The sequence below is a fragment of the Petaurus breviceps genome, unplaced genomic scaffold (genome assembly GCF_028583685.1).
Source record: "Petaurus breviceps papuanus isolate PSGF00001 unplaced genomic scaffold, PetGlider_PUasm1.0 84, whole genome shotgun sequence".
In the NCBI taxonomy this organism is placed as follows: Eukaryota; Metazoa; Chordata; class Mammalia; order Diprotodontia; family Petauridae; genus Petaurus; species Petaurus breviceps.
The window spans coordinates 8322614-8347143 of record NW_027186645.1 but is presented as its reverse complement, the minus strand read 5'-3'; the positions used below and the strand labels follow the sequence as shown (position 1 = coordinate 8347143).

Genomic DNA, 24530 nt, shown 5'->3' with positions numbered 1-24530 from the left:
AAAGTCATTTTCTAAGAGAAGTGGGAATTCCACCAAAACTTCTTCCACTTCTTTCATATAGTATGGAACTTCTATATCAGGGCATTGTTATGGGAATGGGAATTTAAGATCTTCCCTTCCCCTAGGCCCTTTGATAGGCTTAAGTGTCTCTGAGAGCCTTCCTTGATTTGCAAATATACTCTGCCCCCTAATAAGCTGAATGTGGTCACATGGAGCCTGTGCCAGGAGGCTTGTTTTTAATTTTTGACTGGGCAGTGGGTCAAGAGGATTGTGACATTCTCTGAGCCAAGAGAAGGCTATATATACCCTGATGTGAAGCTTTGTTTTGGGGCTCACTTTGAGAAATGTCATGTAATTTGACCAGATGAGACTCTGGGCAGCCGTTGAGCCCCGCCGGCTTTGAAACCCCAGATGGTGGAGCTTCTCTCTCTGGTAACCGTGACTAGGTAGGGATGTAATGGTCAGACATTTGGAAGCCTGTCTGCTGCTTGTAACTTCTGCTTGTAACTTGTTTGTATTTTGTTTGTATTTTTTGAAATTCGGGGTGCTGATCTTTGTCCCCTGAACTAGGTAAATGACATATGTTTGATTAAAGCAAGATTGTTAACCCATTTTGAGTTGCTTTACTTTAGAAAAGCAGATCTAAGAACCTGTGTTGGCAGCCACCCTGAGGATGCTGGGGTGCTTGCTGCTACAGGCATCAAGGAAGCCAAACAAGTGATAATATCTGGTTTCCTTGAGGATTCAAGTGCCCCTTCCTTAACTAAACTTCCCCTGGTCCCACCAGCTTCCAGTGCCTTCCTTCTCATAATCAATCACCTTGTATTCATTTTGTACAAATTACATATACACTTATATGTATATGTATTATGCCCCTGTTATAGTAGAAGGAAAGCTCTTGAGAGCAGGAACCAAATTGTTTCTCTTTGGCTTTGTGATCCTAGAGCTTAACAGAGTACCTGGCCCATATAGCAAGTGTTTAATAAATACTTTGTGATTGATCAAGTTAAGTCAGCTAGCATTTTTTTTTTCATTTTTCAAATGCTTTATTAACTTCTGATTGACATCATTAATTTCTGCCAGATTTTGAGTTACAAATTTTCTACCCATTTTTCCCCTACACACCACCCCAGAATAGCAGTCGCACAGGATATCCCCTCCTCCAATCTGCTCTCTCCCATATCTTCTCCCATACCCCCTTAGACTTTTCCAGTAGGGCATGGTGGATCTCTATGCCCCAGTACCTGTATATCTTCTTTCCCAATTACATGTAAGATAGTATTAATAATAGTATATATATAATTTTAAACATTGATTTTAAAACTTTGAATTCCAGATTCATTCCCTTCCTCCCTTGTCACCCACCCTTACTGGGAAGAGAAGCAGTTCAGTATAGATTGTAAATGTGTAGCTAATGCAAAATGTTAATATAGTAGAAATATTGTAAAAGACTGACTATATTTCCCTCCCTCCTATCCCACCACCCACTTGTTCTGTTCTCTGCTTTGATCCTATCCCTTTTCAAAGGTGAGTGCTTCCAACTTCCCTCCCCCGCAGCCTGCCCTCCCTTCCATCATCCCCCCTCTCATCCCCTTCCCCCTACTCTCCTATAGGGTGACACCCTATTTAGTGTGTATTTCATTCCTTCCCTGAGCCAAATTCAGTGAGAATAAGGTTGACCCATTCCCTTTTGCCTTCCTATTCTTCCCCTCCATTGTAACCCTTTACCCTTGCCTCTTCTTTATGATAGTTTACTCCATTCTGTCTCTCTCCATCTCCTCTCATTATATTCTTATCTCACCTCTTAATTTCCCCTTTTAAGTATCATCCCTTCCTATTAAATTGGTCCTGTGCCCTCTATCTATGTATACCTGTAAGCATATATATTCATGAACACATATGTATTCATATATATGTATATATATGTCTATTCCCTTCAACTATTTTCATACTGAGAAAAGTTTCATCAATTACAATTATTGTTTTTCCATATAGGAATGTTAATAGTTCAACTTTGATCTGTGGCTTATGATTTCTTTTCCCTGTTTACCTTCTCAAGCTTCTCTTGCTTCTTTTATCTAGATGTCACATTTTCTATTCAATTCTGGTTTTTTCAGAAAAAATGCTTGAAAGTCCTCTATTCCACTGAATGACCATATTTCCCCCTGAAAGATGATACTCAGTTTTGCCGGGTAGGTGATTCTTGGTTTTAAACCCAGCTCCTCTGCCCTCCATAATATTCTATTCCAGGCCCTTCGATCCCTCAATGTATAAGCTGCCAGATCCTGTGTTATCCTGAGTGCATTTCCACAATATTCAAATTGTTTCTTCCTGGATGCTTGTAATATTCTCTCTTTGATCAGGGAATTCCAGAACCTGACTATAATATTACTAGTTTTCTTTTTGGGATCTCTTTTAGGAGGTGATTGGTGGATTCTTTAATCCTCTCTTTTGCCTTCTGTTTCTAAAACACAGGGCAATTTTCCTTGAGAATTTCTTGGAGGATGATTTCTAGGTTCTTTCTTTGATCATGGCTTTCAGGTAGTGTAATAATTTTTAAATTATCTCTCCTGGATCTATTTTCTAGGTTAGTGGTTTTTCCCATGAGATATTTCACGTTGCCGTCTATTCTTTCATTTGTTTTTTATCTGTTTAACATCATCTTAATTTCTCTTAAAGTCACTAGCTTCCCTTTGCTCCAATCTAAATCCGAGGGAACAATTCTCCTCATTGAGCTTTTGAGATTCTTTTTCTTTCTGGCAAATTTGGCTTTTTAAGTCATTCTTCTCCTCATTGCCTTTTTGGGTCTCCTTTGCCATTTGAGTTACTCTGTTTTTTAAGGTGGTATTTTCCTCAGTCAGGTTGTTGACTCTCATTTCATAATTTTCTTGCCTCGTTCTCATTTCTCTTCCCAATTTTTCCTCCACTTCTCTTATCTGCTTCTTAAGATCCTCTATGGCCTGTAACCAGCTTGTATTTTCCTTTGAAGCTTTTGGTGCAGGAGTTTTGACTTCACTGTCTTCCTCCTGTTCCATGCTTTGCTCCTTTTTGTCCCCAAAATAGGAGTCTAATGTTGGAGTCTTCTGTTTGTTTTGCTTCCTTTGCCTGCTCATGTTACCCCTCAGTCACTTGACCCCTGGGCTTTTTTCCACAGTAGGACTCTGCCACCAGACAGGGGAGCTTTCGTCCCAAACGCTGGGGTTTTCTCAGCTGTTGGAGGTATTAGATGGGTGCCCTCTCTGAAGCCTCCACATGCTCTGGCAAGCTAGTCACACACCCCAGGACCTCCACCCTATACTGCAATCCAGATCCAAGCAGGTTAAAGCAAGAGCGATTACCCCTCAGACTGGTAGCTTGGTCCCCCTACACTGTGTAGGCCAGGAGCTAAAGCTGCCACGTGGTGCTGGCTGTGTCCTGTGTCTCAGCGGCTTCTCGCCCTGGGGGCAAAAGCCAAAGCTCTCCCAACTACTGGTCCCAAAGTCCAGACTGCATTGACCTCTCACTTTGTCCTTCGCATCTATGTGTTGATGAATCTGGAAATGGCCACAGCTGCTGCTGATCTGAAATCCCTCTGGCCAGTGGTTGGTCAGGCCCACCCTGGGGCTAAAACCTCTGGCTCACTCAGGCCTAGGCTCGGCTCCCAGAGCGCTGCGCTGGCTGATTCCTGATGGCCTGCCGGGCTGTCCTCAACAGGAGGTTAGCTTCTCTGTGTCATTTTGTGGGTTCTGCAGCTCCAAAGTTTGTTTAGAATCCCCTTTTACATTGATTGGGGAAGGTGAAAGCCAGAGCCACAGAGAGGTCCAGCTTCTACTCCACCATCTTGACTCTGCCCCCTCAGCTAACATCTATTGAGTGACTAAGTGACAGACAGGCTCTGTGCTAAGAACTGGGAATACAAAAAAAGGCAAAACCAGCTTCTACTTTAGGCTCATAGTCCAGTGAGGGAGGTAATATGCAAACAACTGTGTCTAAAAATGTTAGGGGTTGTCTCAGAGAGAAGGTAGTGAGATTCAGGAGACGAGAAAAAAGGCTTCTTGCAAAAGTTGGTATCTGAGACTTGATTGGAGGTGGGGAGGCTTCAGACATGTGGGACAGTCAGAGAAAATGCATGGAATCCAGTGTTGGAGTGTTGTGTGTGAGAGATTTCAAGGAATCCAGTGTGCTGGAACACAGAGAATGTGGAGGGGAGTAAGGTGTCAGAAGATCATAAAGTAGGAAGGGACCAGCTTAAGAAGTGCTTTGAAAGCCAAACAGGGTTTCATATTTCATTCTAAAGGTCAAAGGGAATCCACACAGGTAGGTGAGAGAGTGGGATAGCAAGCCAGGCCTAGAGTTAGGAATATCTGAGTTCAAATGTGGCCTCAAATACTTAACTATATGTGTCACCCTGGGCAAATCACTTAACTTCTGTTTATTGCCTCAGTTTCCTTAACTGTAAAATGGGGATGATACTAGTACCCTCTTCCAAGGGTTTTTGTTAGGTTCAAATGATATGATATTTTGAGGTGCCAAACACAGTGATGTGGGAAGACCTGTACTTTAGAATCAGTTTGACAGCTGAGTAGGGATTGATTGGATTGGGGAGAGTTGCAGCAGGGAGACCATTCAGTTGGCTTTCCCATAGTCCAGTTATGAAGTGATAAGGACCAGCAGTAGGATGCTAGCAGTGTCCAAGAAGAGAAGGGGACATATGTGAGAGATGTTGGAAGAATAGAAACAGGGCAGCTAGGTGGTGCAGCGAATAGAGTGCCGGTCCTGGACTCAGGAGGACCTGAGTTCAAATCCGGCCTCAGACACTTAAAATTTATATAATAGCGGTGTGACCTTTGACAAGTCACTTAACCCCAACTGCCTCCCCCCCAAAAAAAAAGCAGAAAAGAAAAGAAAGGGTAGAAACAACAGGAGTTAACATTTGATTGGATGTAGGGAGTGAAAGAGATGGTGAGGAGTTGAGTCTAACATGTAGCTTTTTTTTTTTTTAAAGCAATCAGGGTTATGTAACTTGCTCAAGGTTACATGTCCAGTTATTTCTGCGTGTGGTGTTGAGTATCTGAGCCTGGATTTGATCCAGGTCATCCCGACACTGGAGCCAGTGCTCTTACTCACTGAGCCACCTGGCCGCCCCTAAGCAATTGGTGTTAAGTAACTTGCTCAAGGTTACACGACCAGGTGTTTCTGGGTGGGTGCTAAGTGTCTGAGCCCGGGATTTGATCTCCAGGTCATCCCAACACTGGAGCCGGTGCTCTTACTCGCTGTGCTACCTGGCCACCCCTAACATATAGCTTTTGAGGCCAACTGGGTTAATGGTGGTACCCTCATTAGTAATAAGGAGATTAGGAAAAGGGAAAAATTTGGAAGAAAGATAATGAATTCAGCTTTGGAAATGACTGAGTTTAAGACTGTCTATAAACTATCTAGTTTGAGGTATCTAAAAGGTAGTTGGTGAAATTAGATAGGTTCCGACTAGACAAGTATACCTGAAATTCATTTGCATGGGGTGAGAGATAATTGAAACCAGGGGAGCTCATGGGACCACTTGTTTGCTTTACAGTTTGCCAGAACTTTCAGTCCATATCCTAGTTTTCAGGGACCCAGGGTTACCTCTTTGCCTCCATGAAGCATCAAAGTAGGTCTTTAGTGGTGGGAGTCACATAAATGCCTACTTATTAATCGGTTTTACATACTGTATCATATTTATTCTTTTAAATAGCCATTTTCCAGAGGAACAACCTTAGTGGGGATGAAATCTGGCAACCTCCTTTACAGGTGCCATAGCCACTACCTTCTCAACAGTCAACATTAAGGAAGACCAAAAAAAGAGTTCTTATCTCCAATGGCACTCTTAAATGATTCAACAACAGAATCTCATATAGTTTTATTAATGGAAATGACATTCTAGAAAATGCATTATTATCTACTTTGCTGCTGCTGAATCCTAAGGAAAACAGTCTTTTTCCATATATCTTAAAACTGAGACCTCCTGTAAGTGTTGTCTTCTCTCATTAGAATAGTGAATTCTTAGAGGAAAGCAACTTTTTTCTTTCCTGGTTTAGCAGAGTGCTTTGCATAGAATGAATACTTAATGAGATTTTTTTTGAGTTTTTTTCATTTATTAATTCAAAGAATGCATTAATATTTAATACATAGTTTACCTACCTCAAGGAGTATAGGAAGTATATTAAAATAGCCATTTATTGGGTCTACTGTGTGTAGACACTGCTAAATGCTTAGGGGAAATAAGTTTAGATAAGAAATGGTCCCCATCATTGGGAACTTTAGAGCCTAGTAAAAGAGATTTAACACCTATGTAAGTCACTCTTTTTTATGACTCGTAAGTCATTGAACTTTAAACAAAAGGAGGTTTTTATTTGTTTGTTTATTTTCGGGTTTTTTGCCCTAACATAGTGGAGGTGAATGGTGGATAAAGCCCTGGATAATATTAGGAAGACTTGAGTTCAAATCCAGCCTCAGACACTTACTAGCTATGTAACCCTGAGCAAGTCACTTAACCCTGTTTGCTTCAGTTTCCTCATCTGTAAAATGAGCTGGCGAAGGAAATGGCAGAACACTCCATTATCTTGGCCAAGAAAACCCCAAATGGTATTGTGAAGAGTTATACATGACTGAACAACACAACAGCAACATAGGGCAGGTATTCGGTGAGGTTCCAGTGACTCTTGCCTGCTTATCTGCTTAGCAGGTTAAGGTGTGGTGCTTCAGAGTGACTGGTGGGGGACCTTTTATGCCTCTGAATGATCAGGAAGCCACATCTACACTTCCAGAGGCCACTGGGAAGCCTATAGTAAGGGATGACAGTCTGAGTCTTGGCCTACTCACAGACCATTCAAGTCCTGACCTTGTGGCTTTTTTCTAATCCATATTGAGGGGAGGAATTCCAGTAGATATTAGTTCTATCACAAGTGCATAAGAAGGGTCCAAATGAAGTTTTATGTAAGGGCTTTCAATAAGGAGCACTGGGATCAGGGTAGGGTTTATACACAGAGAAGATGATATTTGAGTTGGGCTTTTAAGGGTGAAGAGAAATCCAGATGCCTGTAATGGTTAGAGGGAGGATTTTCCCAGCATATCATAGTCCAATCCTTTATGCCATAATATTTGTGCTTAATTTTTTTTCAAGTACTGATTTGAGTGGCAAAATTATTAGATCAAGAGTTACCACTTAGGCCAAAATGTAGAAAACAGTATTGCTAATACTCTCAAGGCTGAAATGTGTTTATTGAAAGGAGACATATGTATAGATCTTTAAATATGAAGCTGAAAGAAATGATTTTTGTTATTCACAGGAAATTTTTTTTTTAATTAAACCAGATTCAGAGAAACATTCCTTTTTTGTCTGGTTTGTGTTACCATTTTTTTTTCTTTCTGATTGAATTCTCTTTTTGGGGGGTGCTTTTTTTTTTTCTAAATCACTCCTATATTTCTAACACAATGCTAATTTTACCTTGGAAACTCACCGTGATGCCTTCTTTTCTTTTCTTATCTTTTTTTTGGGGGGGGGGGCGAAAGCGGGGCAATTGGGGTGAAGTAATTTGCCCAAGGTCACACAGCTTTTTTTTTTTTTTTTTTATGTTGTGTCTGAGGCCAAATTTGAACTCAGGTCCTCCTAACTCCAAGGCCAGTGCTCTATTCACTGTGCTACCCAGCTGCCCCTGATGCCTTATTTTCTGGATGGTTTGTCCAGTACTAGAGGTAGAATCAGGAAGACCTGCGTTCAAATCTTACCTCGGACACTTACTTCTAGGACCCTAAGAAAGTCATTTAGACTGCTGTTTCTTTACCTATAAAATGACGAAGTTAGACTTGGGGGCCTCTAAGATACCTTCCAGCCCTGAAGCTATGTTCTGTAACCTTCCTTTAGCAACAGTTACGGAGTATTGAAGTAAAAGCTCCTGTCTGAACAGGAGGCTAACAGTAAAAATTGCAGTCCTCTTCTTTGAAAGATTTTAAATGGGAAGGAAAAAAAAACATTTGGAAAGTACACAAGCACTTCTTTGGGAAATGACAATGATTTCGGAGGAAAGAAATGTGATTTGCCAGTTCACAGGGTATTATTGTCATTGACTTTTCCTTTGTCATTGTCATTTCCTTTCTGACTGAGTTTGGAGTCTATTCTCCACCTTTTTTGTGTTAGCAATAAAGGTCTGTTCTATATGGTTTATTCTTTTGTATGACATGGTCATTTTCCCTGATTGATGAGCCATCTGTTTCCTGGTCAGCCAGACTCATGTTCATACCATAGGAGTGGTATAGTTGGATTTTATTTTTTGTTGTGGATGAAGATACTAGAATAAGCTGGATGTTCATGGAAGAAGGTCACCTGATTTATCAGGATACCCCACAACACTCTCTAACTAATACTATCCTGGCTGTGTGATTTTGCTGGTGCCCCTGTTTTTGCTACTCCAACACCCAAAACACTGATAATTTGCTTTCTCATTAGTACATTATTGCTAGTAACAGGTAGGCAGAGTCTTGCTCATTTACAAAATTATAATTCACACAGTTGCAATTGCTTTGAATACAAATAAATAAAATTCTGTCCATCTTCACCATCAAATAATTTTAAGTATACCTCAGGCAACTCTCTATGGCTAAAAATTGCAAAGGAAGTGCCTATCTGGCACTGGTAGAGGAAGTTTCCCACCAAGAACTCATAGGTCAGGAGAAAAATGGCAAAACAGAGCATCTGAAATAAAATGTGAGTGTATGCCATGTACCTATCTGTGGTTACTGGGTATCTGTGTTTTCCAGTGACAAGTTGAGGTGATTAAGTGAGATAATCAAATATTTAACTTTATTCAATAATCTTTTTTTTTTTTTTTGCTTTTTGGAGGGCAATTGGGGTTAAGTGACTTGCCCAAGGTCACACGGCTAGTTTTTGTGTTAAGTGTCTGAGGCTGGATGTGAACTTATGTCCTCCTGACTCCAGGGCTGGTGCTCTATTAACTGTGCCACCTAGCCACCCCTTTATTCAATAATCAACTGAAAAATAGTGAGCTCTCTATCTCTTTGTCTCCCCCTCTTTCTCTTTCCCTCCCTCTTTTCCCTTCCTCTTTCCTTTTTCCTTTCCCTCTACTTCTCCCTTCTTCCCTCTTCTTTCTTCATTTTCCCCTCTCCCTCCCTTTCTGTAGCATGTCACTTTGAATTTAGAGATTTTTCTCTTTTTTGTTTGTAGCCTCATGGTACTCAGAGTACTAGAATGGACATGATTGCATGGCAGAATGTTTATTACATCTTACTACCTATAGCCTAATCATAGAATGTTAGGACTGGGTGGGACCCCAGGTCAAATCTCTTCTTTTACATATAAATTAAGAGCCAGCATTCTAGCAGCAATGAGGTTGTTTTTAAAAAGAACCAAAAAGACTGTTAATCAAGCAGCTGTTATATTCAAATTGTAATGTAATGAGATCAGTCTTCATAAGTCTCATTATTTTAGTCACACCTTGCTAATGGGGTTGTGACATATCCGAAGAAAAATGGAATGTGGGAATATTTTTCTAGTCATTTTTAGGTAAAATTGTTGAGGCAAGAAATTCACCTTTCAGCATTGCAGATACAAGCCAGCCTTTGGAGAGCAGTTAAGTGTATTGGAAAGAGCACTGGTGTTGGGAGCAGAAGACCTCGTTGTTCATCCTGGATTTGACACCTACGGATAACTTTGTGACCCTGGGCATGTCACATTATACTAGTAATTAATAACAATAATAATAGCTAACATTTACATAAGTACTACTTATTACATGCCAGGCACTGTGCTAAGCTCTTTACAAATATTTTCTCATTGATCCTTACAACAACCCTGAAAAGTAGGGTACTATTATTATCCTTCTTTTATAGAGGAGGAGGTGGCTGGTTTTGAATTCAAATCTTCCTGACTGCATAAAGCCCTGGGCCCCTGGCTGCCTCTGTGAGATGTTTATTGAATTAAATTGAATTTTGTACATGAAGAAATTGAGCCCCAGAAAGGTAGTTATTTTTTCAAAATTGCCCAGCTAACTCGTCACAGTAATATAGTTTTTGGTAGTAAAACACTATATAAATGTAAGATTCTATTTGAGGGGAGAGAGGACTAGGTTTTACATCTTTCATGGTTAAAGTGAAGCTAGAGTGCCTCCCTATGGTGTGATATGTGCCAGATTGTGTGTCTATTAGAGTAAATATGAACCCTCTTCTCTCTGTGACATCTAACATTCTTTTGTTTTGCTTTGTTATCTTTTCTTAATAGGTGAAATGAGGAATGATTTATATATCACCATAGAAAGGGGAGAGTTTGAGAAAGGAGGGAAGAGTGTGGCCAGGAATGTGGAAGTGACCATGTATATCATTGACAGTAATGGCCAGAACTTAAAGGTATGAGGTCACCCTTCTCTTTTTATACAAACTGATTTCATTCTCATTGCTTTGAATTAATCTCAGTTTTTAGATTTCTAGAACTCTACATCTTTAACTCTGCATTTTTTTATTTACATCATTCATAAAATAAGGTTAAAATAAGATTTCCTCAATTTATCTTCATAATTACACATTGTATATTAAAGTATTTTATTCATGTTGTCAGGTTTCAATTTATATAGCAAGCATTACTTAAACATGCCTTATTTTTAGTTATTTAGGGGCATGCATTTCTTCTCTCCCTGACTCCATTCTGTCTTCTCCTGCATTTATCACAGATAGACACTTGACTCAACTTTGTAAACCCAGAAGAACTATTTTTAAAAATCTATTGATGTTGCTCTTCTGTACTTTTCCCAAACAGACAGGATGATCTGTCTCTTTTTATTACAGAGTTTCTTTAGTGGCAGAAACATTTACCTGGACCCTTGTAGTGCCCATGCAATATTCATAGTGCTGATGGTGACTGTAAATATGCCAGCATAGTTCTCAATCACAAAATATAAAAGACTGTCCATAGAGCAGACAGAAACAAAACATTTATTCAGACACCAGAGAACTGGATCCCAACACCAGGAAACTGAATACATCATAGCAACATAGAAGTTAATATACCACAATACAGCAGAGAGCCACACCATCCTTTAGGCGTCCCACAAACCAACACTTACAAGCCTAACTGCTTGCTTGCCTGCCATCTTCTTCCTTCCCTCCTTCTAGCTGCTCTGACTCCCAGCCTCCTGTGGGATCTGCTCCACCCTTTGGCAAACTCCCCACCCCAGGCTCCATGTGATTACATTCAGCTTCTTATGGGGCAGGGAAGATCTTCAAATTCCCTTAGGCTTATTAAGGGGAAGGGAAGATCTTCAAATTACTGTTAAAACCCTAAAAGCAGTCCCTATGAGATTAGAGACTGTAGTTACTTGTTCATGTGATAGAACTATTCCAACCTCTTACTAATTCCCCAACTGAGGCACATCATCAATTTTTAAGCATCTCCTTTAGAAAATTACATACTACACATACTTAAGTTCCTAGTCAAACACATTATTGTCTTTTTTAATATAGGGGTTCTTCATCGGGAGTCTATACACTTATGAAAAACTTTTAAAAATATTTTATTTTTTCCCCAATTACATTTAAAGACAATTTAACTTTTTTTAAATTTGAGTTCCAAATTTTCTCCTCTCCCTCCCTTCCCTTCCTCCTCCTTGAGACAGTAAGCAGTTTGATGTAAGTTATATATGTACAATCATGCAAAACATATTTTTATATGAAATTTTTGATAATTCTATTTTAGTATCATTGATTTTCTTTGAAATCCTAGGCCTTTAAATATGTTATTCTCGATAATAATGTGTAGGCTTTATCAGCCAAAGGGAGACAGATAGATGGCTTAGTGGATGGATTGTTGTAGGCCTGGAATCAGGAAGACCTGAGTTCATATTTGGCCTCAGATATTCACTAGCTGTGTGTTCTTGGGCAGGTCACTTAGCCTGTGTTTGCCTGAATCCACTGGAGAAAGAAATGGCAGACCACTCTAGTATCTTTGCCAAGAAAACCCCTTGGACAGTATGGGCAAGGTATGGTTCATGGAATCATAAAGTCGGGCACGACTGAAGGACTCAGTGACAACAACAATAATGAAAGGCTTTGCCAGACTACCAAAAGGGTTTGTGAAACCAAAAAGAGTAAGAATCCCGAGATTAATATGAGTAAATGAGACACATCTTTTAAAACAATGAGCCTTTATTTGCTAGGGTTAAGCAGATGCTGCTTGCTAGCAGCTATTACCTACAAAGGAAGAAGGTCACTTTTCATGAAAGGAGAACATGGGGAACAGACATATACATAGAGAAAAGTAATTGCTCTGCTGACTTCAAAGTAATTTGAAAATGAAGCTGTCTTTAACCTGTTTGTTTCTTTTGTTAGGATTTTATCTCCTTTGGCTCTGGTGAGCCCCCAGCTAATGAGTTCCACTCCTTTGTACTTTACCACAACAACAGTCCCAGATGGTCTGAGCTTCTGAAACTCCCCATTCCTGTGGATAAATTCAGAGGCGCCCACATCCGCTTTGAGTTCCGACATTGTTCCAGTAAGAATTGAGTATAATTAATTATATTGGCTTGTCTTGTCAGGGCAGTCTGCAAAGTGAGTAAACTGAGTGGGTGTTCCAAGGTAGGGTAGAAAGAAGGCAAGTATTTTGTGAAAAGGATCTGTATTTGGAGTTCTTTATTTCTAGGTGAGATTCCCAAACTTTTCAATCTGTGGAAATACCAACATTATGGAGGGGTTCAGAGAAAACTAGATATATACAGTCAGGTCATACAGAGTGATAACTCCAGAATTTTCAAGAAGCAGTTTGGAAAAGTGAAATGAATGATACTCTGGAGTGGGGGAATATGAATTCAATCTATCTTTGAAACTTATTAGCTGTGTAACCATGGGCAAGTCATACAACTTTTCTGAACTTGTTTCCTCATCTATATAATGGAGATAATTGGAAACATAGACTTAGAGCTACAAGGTACCTTAAAGGTAATCTAGTTCAACCTCCTTATTTTATTAATAAGTAAAATAAGTCCCAGATAATTTTATTGGCTTTCCAAGGTCACACAAGTAAATAGGTGTCAAACCCTGATTTAAACTGACTGCTGATTCAGCATTCTTTTCACTGAACTATATATATGGCTCTGACTAGAATAGCACCTAGTTTCCAGGGCTGATGTGAGGATAAAATGAGACCATATCTGTAAAGTGCTTTGCAAACCTTAAAGCACTGCATAAATGCATGCTATTATAACCAGTACCTCCAAACATCTTACAAAAAGAAACAAATTCAGTGCAAAATAATAAGGCAACAAGACTGGTATTGCATAGTTCTTCATAATTTTATAGATGCCAAGGTAAGTGCTCATGCAGCAACAATGGTGATTAGTGTTCTCTACTGAGGTTTTTATGAGCATCTTTTCCAGTGTATAAGGCCATTAGGAGAGTCAGAGCCTAGATGGGTAAGCTTTGTATAGGCTTTATGTAGAGTAGACAGTCAGGGTGCATAGTGAACTTGTCGTCAGAAAGAACTGAATTCCAGTCCCATCTCAGAGACTTAGGAGCTAGGTGAGCTCAGACAAGTCATCTAAATAAACCCAAGTTCAGATGGTTTTCTGTAAGATGGGGATAACAATAATACATACTTCATGAGAATGTGAGGATAAATGAATAATAAACATATTGGGCTTTGAAAGTATAAAATGTCACATAGTTGTTATTACTACTATTACAAGTTCTATTACCATTACTACTACTACTACTACTATTATTATTATTGCTACTACTACTACATCAACATTGCTCTGCAATTTTTCCCTAGCCATTCTGGAAGCTGAAATGATAGAATTAGGGAATATTAGGATTAGAAAAGTCTTTAGAAATCTAATTGTCCAGGGCGGCTAAGTGGCGCAGTGAATAGAGCACTGGCTCTGGAGTCAGGAGAACCTGGGTTCAGATCTGGCCTCAGACACTTAACACAAAAACTAGCCATGTGACCTTGGGCAAGTCACTTAACCCCAATTGCCCTCAAAAAAAAAAAAGAAATTTTGTTGTCCAAACACCTGAATTTATAGATAAAACCCAGGAAGGCTGAGTAATTTGTTTCTGTTGCTATTATTGTTGATTATTTTCTTCTGTTTTCATAATCCACACACCATTCTGCTTATAGTCCATTCCTCCCTGCCTTCCCTGACATATACCAGGGGTCTGTGTGTGTAGATACAAACACATGGTCATGATGAATTTTGCTTTTGTAAAATAACAAAACTAGGGAAATTTAAAAATCCATATTCTTAGAGATGGATTCTTTACCCGAGAGCCACAGATTTCCCTAGAGGTTTATGGATAGATTTCAGTGGGTTCATGAACTTGAACAGTTAAAAAAAATACATCTTTATTTTCAGTAACCTCTCATCAGAATTAAACATTTTCTCAAATTATTTAAAAACATTTTGTGGAAGGGTCCGTATGCTTCACAGGTTGCCAATGGGGTCCGTAACATAACAACAATGTTAAGAGTCCCTGATCTAGTCTATAGGAAAAGAGAGCATAAACAGCAGATTCACTTAATGCTGTTCATCTTTTATATTCTTTCTTCTCATGGATTTTTTCCCATTTTACTCCCCCTGGTCTACTTCTACCTCTCTTACCACTCCTTTTTGGTCTCTTTCACTGGGTCTTCTTTTTCCTGAAACTCACTAAATGTGGATGTGCCCCTAAAAATGCCCTTGTAGATTCCCCCCTTAAACACTGTTTCTTGGTGAGAGTCTTCTACTTCAATGATCTCCTCCATGTAAATGACTCCCAAGTCTATATGTCCACTTAAAACCTCTACCCTGAGCCCCAGCCTCATATTTTCAACTGTTCATTTGGTGTCTTTACCCTGATGTTCTACTGGCATTCAAATCTCCCTTTTTGTAAACCTGAGCAAACACTTTACAGAATCTCAGAGCACATCCAAAGAAAGAAAACTGGTTTGCTATAACCGCCATTTTCAAAATTTCAGTCTCACTCCCTAAGAGGAGACTAGGAGTATGGTAGAGTGTGGCATAGTGTATGGAGCCCTGGACTTGGAGCCAGGAAGAGCCAAATTTGATCTCCACATCAGAAACGTATTAGTTGTGTGATCCAAAAGTAAGTCACTTAACCTTTGTGCCTCAGTTTTTTCATCTATAAAATGGGCATGTATATTTATATTTAACAGTTGTGAGCAACAAATCAGATAAGATATGTGAAATACTTTGCACTATATAGTGTGAGTTATGATGACAGCATGATGGCAGTGATGATGATGATGATGATGATTATAAAAGGAAAACATGTGCCTCTAGCCTTTGTTTAAGGAAAATCCTTACCTGGTTCAGTCCACTGAAGATGTGTTAAGTACCCACTATTTGCAAGTCAGGTTGGTGGTATGGCTACAGAGATAATATTGAAAAAGCTTCTGCCCTCAAGGAATCTTCATTCTACTGAAGTTGCCCAGGTAGCAGTACATAGCAATCAGTTACCAGAGTTTACTAACAATAGGAAGAATCGAGGGAGATTTGGGGAAGATGAGGATTTTAAGAAGCAGAAATGAGAAAGGGAGAACATTGCAGCTATTAGGCAGCAGCACATGGATATAGAAATGTACAGAAGTAAGAGACGAAGTTTCAAGTTTGAGACAAAGAAGAAAACTCCTTGTGTCCCCCCCCACCCCAGACCTTTCCTTCTTCCTAATTTCTCTTTTACTATTGAGGGCCCTACCACCTTCCCTATCACCCAAGCTCATAACCTCAGTGTCAGGCATGATTATTCACTTTCACTTGGGGAAGGAAGGAGTTCCTATCATCTAATATATTATCAGATCTTGCCATTTCTCCTTTCACAGCATCTCTTATACTCCTTTTTTTTTCTTTTTGGAGGGGGAAGGCAGGGAATTTGGGGTTAAGTAACTTGCTCAAGGTCACCTGGCTAGTAAGTGTTAAGTTTATGAGGCCGGATTTGAACTCATATCCTCCTGACTCCAGGGCTGGTGCTGTATTTACTGCCCCACCTAGCAGCCCCACAGTCCCTTCTTACCATTCGTATGACCACCCCTGAATTCAGGTCCACATCGCTTCATCTGGATTGAGGCAATAACTGTTTGGTCTCTCTGCCTCAAGCCTCTCTCCTCTCCAATGTCTTCTACATAGTTGCCAAAAAGATGGTGCAGCTAGGTGGCGCAGTGGAGAGAGCCCATGCCCTGGAGTCAGGAAGACTCACTCTCCTGAGTTCAAATCTGGCCTCAGACACTTACTAGCTGCTGTTATCCTGGCCAGGGTCTAACTACATCACTCTCCCCCTCAATAAATTCTAGTAGCTCCTTATTAGCTCTAGAATCAAATAAAAAGTCTTCCCTTTGGCCTTTAAAGCCAAACATAACCTGGTACCTTCCTAACTTTTTAGTTTTCTTACACTATTCTCCTTTACATGTACTTAATAAATAAGTTATAGTAGCCTTCTTCCTGTTCCCTTTTATGATACTCCATTTTCTGTCCCCATGCTTAAAGTCCTCCTTCTCTGTACTTCTATCTCTTAGAATACCTGGATTCCTTTAAGATTACTGAAATCCTACCTCCTATAGGAGGCCCTTCTAGGCCCCCCAGTTGATGTTTCTTCTCTAAGATGATTTCCATCTCTTCTATGTATATCTTATGTACATGTTGTCTCTCTTATTAGAATGTGAGTTCCTTGAGTGGGAGAATGACAAATCATCCAACTGTCCTTCTCCCCTTAGCCCTCACCTGGCAGCTCACTGCAATTTTGGAAAAACTGGGGGTGATCCCTTCTATATTTGAACCCAGTTTCTGCTTAGCACCTCCTGACTCTTGATTCAGTTCCACAGCCAAGTAGATTTCATTGCCATATAATACCATCCCCTTGTATTCCAAAATTTCAAAACAGGCTTTTGAAGTTCCACATATTAGATTGGAACCAGGCAGGGAATATCTGAACATGTTCTGTAGAACCTGCCAGGAAGAACTCTACCCTTAACCACTTACCCTATCCCCATTTTTGGCTCACCAGTCTACACTGGATGACATGCATCACCTCCAGTATTCTCCACTTTCAGGCCTTAGCATCTGACAGCCATTGAAAGTAATCATATACGAGTGCTGACATGGTCCAATAAAAAGTCATATCATCTAATATTCTCTACTGCAGATATGTTTATGATATTCCTAACCTCTTCTTAATCCCCTCTCCCCTCCTACCAGCAGATGTCTTTGCCTCCTGCTTTCCTGAGAAATTTCAAGCTATTCATTGTGAATTCAATCATATTCCTTTCACCACCCCTCAAAACTCTGTTTTATCTTTATCCTGATCTCCACTCCTGTCTCCAGGGAAGGATTGGCCCTTGTCTTTGACTTACTATTTGTGCCCTCAGTTCTATCCCCTCCTATCTTTTTCCAGGAGCTTGCCCCATCAGTTATTCACTCTCTTTCATCTTCATTTTCTACCTTGCTGGGATATCATTTCCTCCTGATTAGGTAGGAAAGAAGTACAGAGATAATGCTGCAAAAAAGTTTATAATGATTCAGAAATTAGGAATCTGGATTCATGCTACCTAAAGGAAAACAAGAGTGCCTCTTTATCCCTCATCCCTCAAGTGGTCCTCATTTATTGAGACCTCATGCAACTGGGCAGAATGAAAACCCTGTTTTAATGTATTTGCTTGCTTAATTTTGTTTGTTTCAAAGAATGGATGGTAAATATGAGGAAGTCATTTATAACCTTGATGTAATATCTTAGCTAGTTTTCCTCACTTTGATACCTTTATTATAAAAAAAAATCTGGATTAAATGCATGTCATGAAAGACAAAAATGATAAATGGTGGAACACATTCTTAAAATCACTTCTCAGTAAATCTTTTCCTTTTAAGTCAGAAGTTCTATACCTGAAAATATCATTTGAAATAGAAATATCTCCCCAGAGAGCTTTGCTCTTGTGGATCTGGTTAACTTTATTTCTTGTATTTCTTTCTGATCCTGTCTGTCTTGAATGGGGGAAAATTAGTATTTTGGTTTTTAGAGCAAAACCTCCTTTCACCTCTAGTTTTCTAGTGTTTCTTAACCAAAGTCAACCTTTCAAAACGACTGCTTAATAGAATTGTGCTGAATATTGTGTGAGAACTTTTCCCCAAAGAAGTAGATAACTTTTGTTACACGGAGTTCTACTCTATGATTAAATGGGGCAGCTAGGTAGTATAGTGGATAGAGTGCCAGGCCTGGAGTCAAGAAGACTCATCTTCCCAATTTCAATTCTGGCTTCACACACTAACTGTGTGACCTTGGGAAAGTCACTTAATCCTGTTTGTCTCAGTTTCCTCATCTGGAAAATGAGATGGAAAAGGGTATGGCAAACCACTGCAAAAACTTTGCCAAGAAAACCCCACTAGGGATCACAAGTTGAACACAACTGAAAAATGACTGAGCAATAGCAATGGTGAAATATCAAGGTTGTAGTGAACCATGTCACTAAAGACTTGCTAAACCCTAAAGAAACAGTGTCCCTACCTCACTTAGCCATGGTCTTAGGAAGAGAACAGCAATGGGACCAATGATTTCCTTGACACAGCAACTCTCTACTGTGGAAGCTCCTTCTGTCAATGTGGGTCTGCATTTTCTCTACAACTCACAATCTTTTTTTTCTTTTTTATTAAATTAAATATTATGTTTATTTTTAGTTTACATCATTCATCTCCACAAGATTATGAGTTACAAATTTTCTCCCCATCTTTCCCCTACCCACCACCCCAAAACAGCGATCCCACTGTATATACCCTCCTTCAATCTGTTCTCTACTATATGCTTCCCCATGCCCCCTCCAACTTTCCAGTAGGGCAAGATGTGCCTGTATATCTTATTTCCCAGTTGCGTGTAAATAATAATAATTATATATATATATATAAACATTTTATTTTAAAACTTTGAATTCCAGATTTTTTTCCCTTCTTGTCACCCACCCATACTGGAAAGATAGGCATTTCAATATAGGTTGTATACATGTAGCTACACAAAACTTTTCCACAGTGGATATATTGTGAAAGACTAACTATATTTCCTTCCATCCTATCCCGCCCCCCACTTGTTCTGTTCTCTACTTTGACCCTGTTCCTTTTCAAAAGTACGTGCTTCTAACTTCCCTCCCCCCTAACTGGCCCTGCCCTTCATCATCCCCCCTCTCATCCCCTTCCCCCTACTCTCCTGTAGGGTGAGATACCCTATTTATTGTGTATGTCATTCCCTCCCTAAGCCAAATTCAATGAGAGTAAGGTTGACCCATTCCCTTTTGCCTTCCTGTTCTTCCCCTCCATTGTAACAATTTTCTTTTACCTCTTCTATATGAGATAGTTTACCCCATTCTGTCTCTCCCCATCTCTTCTCATTATATTCCTCTCTTACCTCTCAATTTCATCTTTTAAGTATCATCCCTTCCTATTAAATTGGTCCTGTGCCCTCTATGTATACCTGTACACACACATATATATATATATATATATATATACATACTCATATATGTATTCATATGCCTATATAACCTCCTATATAGACATATACATATATATATATACATACATTTATATTCCCTTCAACTATTCTCATACTGAGAAAAGTTTCATAAGTTACAATTATCATTTTTCCATGTAGGAACATAAATAGTTCAACTTTGATAAGTTCTGAAACATGATACTCAGTTTTGCTGGGTAGGTGATTCTTGGTTTTAATCCCACCTCCTTTGACCTCTGGAATATTATGTTGTAAGCCCTTCAAGCCCTCTCTGTAGAAGCTGCCAGAATATGTGTTATCCTGATTGTGTTTCTACAATATTCAAATTGTTTCTTCTTGACTGCTTGTAATATTTTCTTCTTGATCTGGGAACTCCAAAACCTGGCTATAATATTTCTTGGAGTTTTCTTTTGGGGATCTTTTTCAAGAGGTGATTGGTAGATTCTTTCAACATCTATTTTGCCCTCTGGTTCAAAAACATCAGGGAAATTTTCCTTGAGAATTTCTTGAAGGATAATTTCTAGGTTCTTTTTATGATCATGGCTTTCAGGTAGTCCAGTAATTTTTAAATTATCTCTCCTGGATCTATTTTCCAGATCGGTGTTTTTTTCAATGAGATATTTCACATTGCCTTCTATTTTTTCATTTGTTTGGCTCTGTTTAATAGTATCTTGATTTCTCATAAAGTCACTAGTTTCTATTTGCTCCAATATAATTCTGAAGGAATCATTCTCCTCAGTGAGCTTTTGAGATTCTTTTTCCATTTCGGCTTTTTAAGGCATTCTTCTCCTCATTGGCTTTTTGAGCCTTTTTTGCCATTTGAGTTAGTTTATTTTTTAAGGTGTTATTTTCTTCAATCAGGTTGTTGACTCTCTTTTCATGATTTTCTTTATTCATTCTCATTTCTCTTCCCAGTTTTTCTTCCATTTCTCTTATTTGGTTTTCAAAATCCTTCTTAAGCTCCTCTATGGCGTGTAACCAATTCATATTTTTCTTGGAAGCTTTTGTTACAGGAGTTCTGACTTCATTTTCTTCCTCCTTTCCCATGCTTTGATCCTTTTTGTCCCCAAAATAGGAGTCTAAAGTCAGATTGCTGTGCTTGCTTTGCTTCCTTTGCTTGCTCATGTTACCACTCAATTACTTGACTTTTGAGCTTTTTGATACAGTAGAACTCTGCTTCTGGAGAGGAGAGCTTTGACCCAAATTGCTTGGGTTTTCGCAGCTGCTTGAGCTATTAGTTGGGTGCCCTCTCTAAAGCCTCTGCGAGCTCTGGCACCTGTTTACACACCCTATGACCTTCACCCTACAGAGCAATCCATATCCAAGCAGGTTAAAACAAGAGAAATTACCCCTTAGAATGGTTGCTTGGTCCCCCCACAATCTGTAGGCCAGGAGCTCTGAAGCAGCCATGTAGTGGCAGCCATGCCTCAGCTGCTTCTCCCTCTGGAGGCAGAGGCCAGACCATACTCCCATAGTTCCTGTTCCCAAAGTCTATACTGACCTTTCACTTTGGCATTTATGGGTTGATAATTCTGGAAACTGCCATAGCTGCTGGTGATCTACTCTCCTGACATCCTTCTAGCTGTACCTGGTTGGGCCACCCTGAGGCTAAAACCACGTGCTCAGGCGGGCCTGGGCTCAGCTCCCAGCGTGCTGTGATGAACCCTTCCTGCCGGCCTGCTGGGCTGTCTTTAGTGGGAGATTTGTTTCTCTCTGTCACTTTGTGGATTTCATAGCCCTAAAGTTTGTTTAGAGTCATTTTTATAGGTATTTGAGGTGGTTATGGGAGGAATGCAGGGAATTCTCCTGCTTCTATGCCGCCATCTTGGCTCTGCGTGTAACTCATAGTCTTAACCACCAGGAGCACTGAGAGTTTAAGTGACTTGTCAAGGGACTCGAATAATGTCTTTCAGAGAGAAGACTTGAACCCATAAACTCCTTGGCTCTGTGGCTAGTTCTCTAATCACTACACTTGATTCCTCTCTAGACTTTGTTTTAAGGCCCTTCATACAGTCAGTGAGCTGACTTCACTCACATATTTATTGACTGTTGTCTTTTTACTTCTCTTTTTCTCTTTCTTCTAACATTCATTCATCAAGTTTGATATCCTCTATCTTCATGTCTCCTATCTTTCCATTCTCATTGCCACAAATGAAATTCCTTCTTACCTTCTATTGTCTCCCTTACTACCTTGTACTATACTGTAATAACCTTTTAGCTGGCCTCTCCTTCCTCGGTCTCTTTCCCAGCCAAGTTGTCCTTCTAACTGCTGTCAGAATATCCTTACTAATGTTTAGTTCTGATCATGCCATCCTATTGCTTAAAAATCTTCAATGACCTGCTTTTGTAGTACTTAAAAAATGCATAATTTCTTCAGGGGTGGGAGCTTTTTCCTCCACTAGAGATTACCACTCGTCACTTTGTGGTCTCTGTGAAGATAAACTGTGAGCAAAGAGACTCTGAATTAGCTAAAATGGCCACAGGCTTGAATTTGTCAGTGGGCTTATAATTTTCAGGTTAGCAGGGGTTGACAGAACTTGCATTTAGCTAGAAAAGCCTTCAGGAACCCAAGGTAACTTGCATGAGGCATCAGTGCAAGACCTTGGTGGAGCCAATGATTCCTTAGCCTTCAAATCCTTCCATAATCATACTCTAACTTACCTTTTCAGTTTTATCTCATGTTATTTCCTTTCACATGACCTATGCAAAAGCCAAATTGAATGCCTCCACATCCCCCAAATGTGCTCCACACTTTTCCAATTTTGTGGCCCATCATGGTCCCATTGCCCATGATGTTCCTTCAACCCAGACTATCCTCCACCTATATTTCTACTATCTTAAATCTCACTCATCCAGCTCCAATATCCCTTCTCCACCAAAGTCTGTTTTGGTTTTTGTTAGCCAAATATTAGCCCTTTCCTCTCATGAACTCCCATAGCACTTTGTGTCTCTCATGCATTTGCCATGTTTTTCTGTGACCATGATTTATCCCCATTGCTAAATTAGTAAAAAAACAAAAACAAAAACGTGAGCTGTGTCTTACTCATCTTTAATTCTCACCCAGCTGTCACTGTGCTCAGTACATATTTAGAGGCAGCTAGTAGCATAGTACATAAAGTTTCTGGATTGGAGTCAGGAAGAGCTGGGTTCAAATTTGGCTTCAGATACCAACTGCGTAAATCTGGACAGCTCTGCCTTTGTTTTCTTATCTATAAAATGGGGATACTAATAGTACCTGCCTCTCTGGAGGTTGTGAGGATCACAATGAGATCATTGTAAAGCACCTAGCACAGGGACTGGCACATAATAAGCCCTATATAAATGTTAGTTGTTATTACACTAGTTAAATTAAATTATGTCTACAACTAAACTTGAACAGGATAACTCTGGGAATCATTCTTCTGAGAACATCTCATGCATTGGAGAAGGAAGAATCAAGGCCACAAAACAATATTCCAATCCTTGTTTTATCTTGGGGAGTAAGTTTGGCATGTTTGGAAAACACATTGATCCTTTCTGGCCTTCAAAGATTGGTTAGAGTGATCATAGGATCATAGATTTAAATTTTCAAAGGGACGTAGAGATCATTGAGTTCAACCTTCTCATTTTACAGATAAACAAAGTGAGTCCAGCAAGGTTAATTGACTTGCCCAAGGTCACATAGGCAGTAAGCGGCAGAGCAGGGTCTTTGACACCAGTCCTTAGGCTCTATCCATATTGCCTCAAAATCATTTACTAAATGACTGGAGCAACTAGTTGGTATAATGGATAGAGTGCCAGAGCCTGAAGTCAGGAAGACTCATCTTCCCAAGCTGAAATCCAACCTCAGACAGTTACTAGCTGTGTGATGCTGGGCAAGTCATTTTTAACTTGGTTTACCTCAGTTTCTTCTTCTGTAAAATGGACTGTAGAAGGAAATGCCAAACCACTACATATCTTTGCCAGGAAAACCACAAATGGGGTCACAAAGAGTCAGACACAACTGAAATGACTCGACAGCAACACCAACTGTGGAACTGATGAAGCTTCCAGGCATACTTAACATATTATGAAAATATAATGTCTTTCTGCCAACAATCTGTTTCATTGTCATTTTATGTTTCCAAGTGAAGGAGAAATTCTATGCCCCAACCTAGGCTAGCAGCAGCCAACCTTGTCGTGCCTCAAGGCATTGACATCATTTACTTTTGTTGTCACGACCACTCCATACAACAGCTAGGGGGCAGAGTTTAGCTAGGTAGTCTCCATTTCTTCTTAATGATTCTGTGATCGTTTTTTAAAATGATGTGTCCATGAACATGAAGTTTGGATACATAGGTATTTACTTATACTGAATTATTTAAGTATATAATTCCTTTTAATTTTTTTTTTTACACAGCAAAAGAGAAAGGTGAGAAAAAGTTATTTGGCTTCTCTTTTGTTCCTCTGATGCAAGAAGATGGTAGAACCCTTCCAGATGGCACGCATGAGCTCATCGTACATAAGGTAAAGTCGATTAGAATTCAGTAACCTGTGACGAACTGTAAAATCAACAGAGTAGATTAAAGCTTTCTGCAATGCCATAGTAAATAATTCTCTTTTGTAATGTTTGGAAAAATGGAAAAAAAGTTACAAAAATTTTCTAATATCAGGTTTTCACGTTGTTAATCAGAAAGATTATTAGGAAAAACAGAATTTAGTAAAAGTATCTTACATTCAACATCATTTAAAAAAAACAGTACTAATGTTTTATCTTTATTTTGAGGGTAGGATATTGGTCTAGATCAGTGGTATCAAATTCAAAGTAGAAACAGATCCTAGCAAGCTGCAAATTAACTTAGAAAACCACAAATGAGGGGGCAGCTAGGTGGCACAGTGAGTAAAAGTGCCTGCCCCAGAGTCAGGAGGACCTGAGTTCAGTTCTGGCCTCAAAGGCTTAACACACACACACAACACACACACACACACACACACACAACTAGCCCTGTAACCTTGGGCAAGTTAACCCCAATTGTCCTCCAAAAGGAAAAAAGAAGAAAAGAAAACCACAAATT

At 39.6% G+C, this 24530-nt stretch overlaps 1 protein-coding gene across 1 annotated transcript in view; it reads left to right on the top strand.

Moving 5' to 3' along the window:
* The window catches only part of DOCK4 (dedicator of cytokinesis 4), a 577420-nt gene that overhangs the window by 362918 nt on the left and 189972 nt on the right, over nucleotides 1-24530 (top strand). The window contains exons 14-16 of the mRNA XM_069107030.1: nucleotides 10250-10374; nucleotides 12349-12511; nucleotides 23876-23982. Of these exons, the coding sequence (XP_068963131.1) occupies nucleotides 10250-10374; nucleotides 12349-12511; nucleotides 23876-23982 (395 nt within the window). The remainder of the gene's footprint in view (nucleotides 1-10249; nucleotides 10375-12348; nucleotides 12512-23875; nucleotides 23983-24530) is intronic.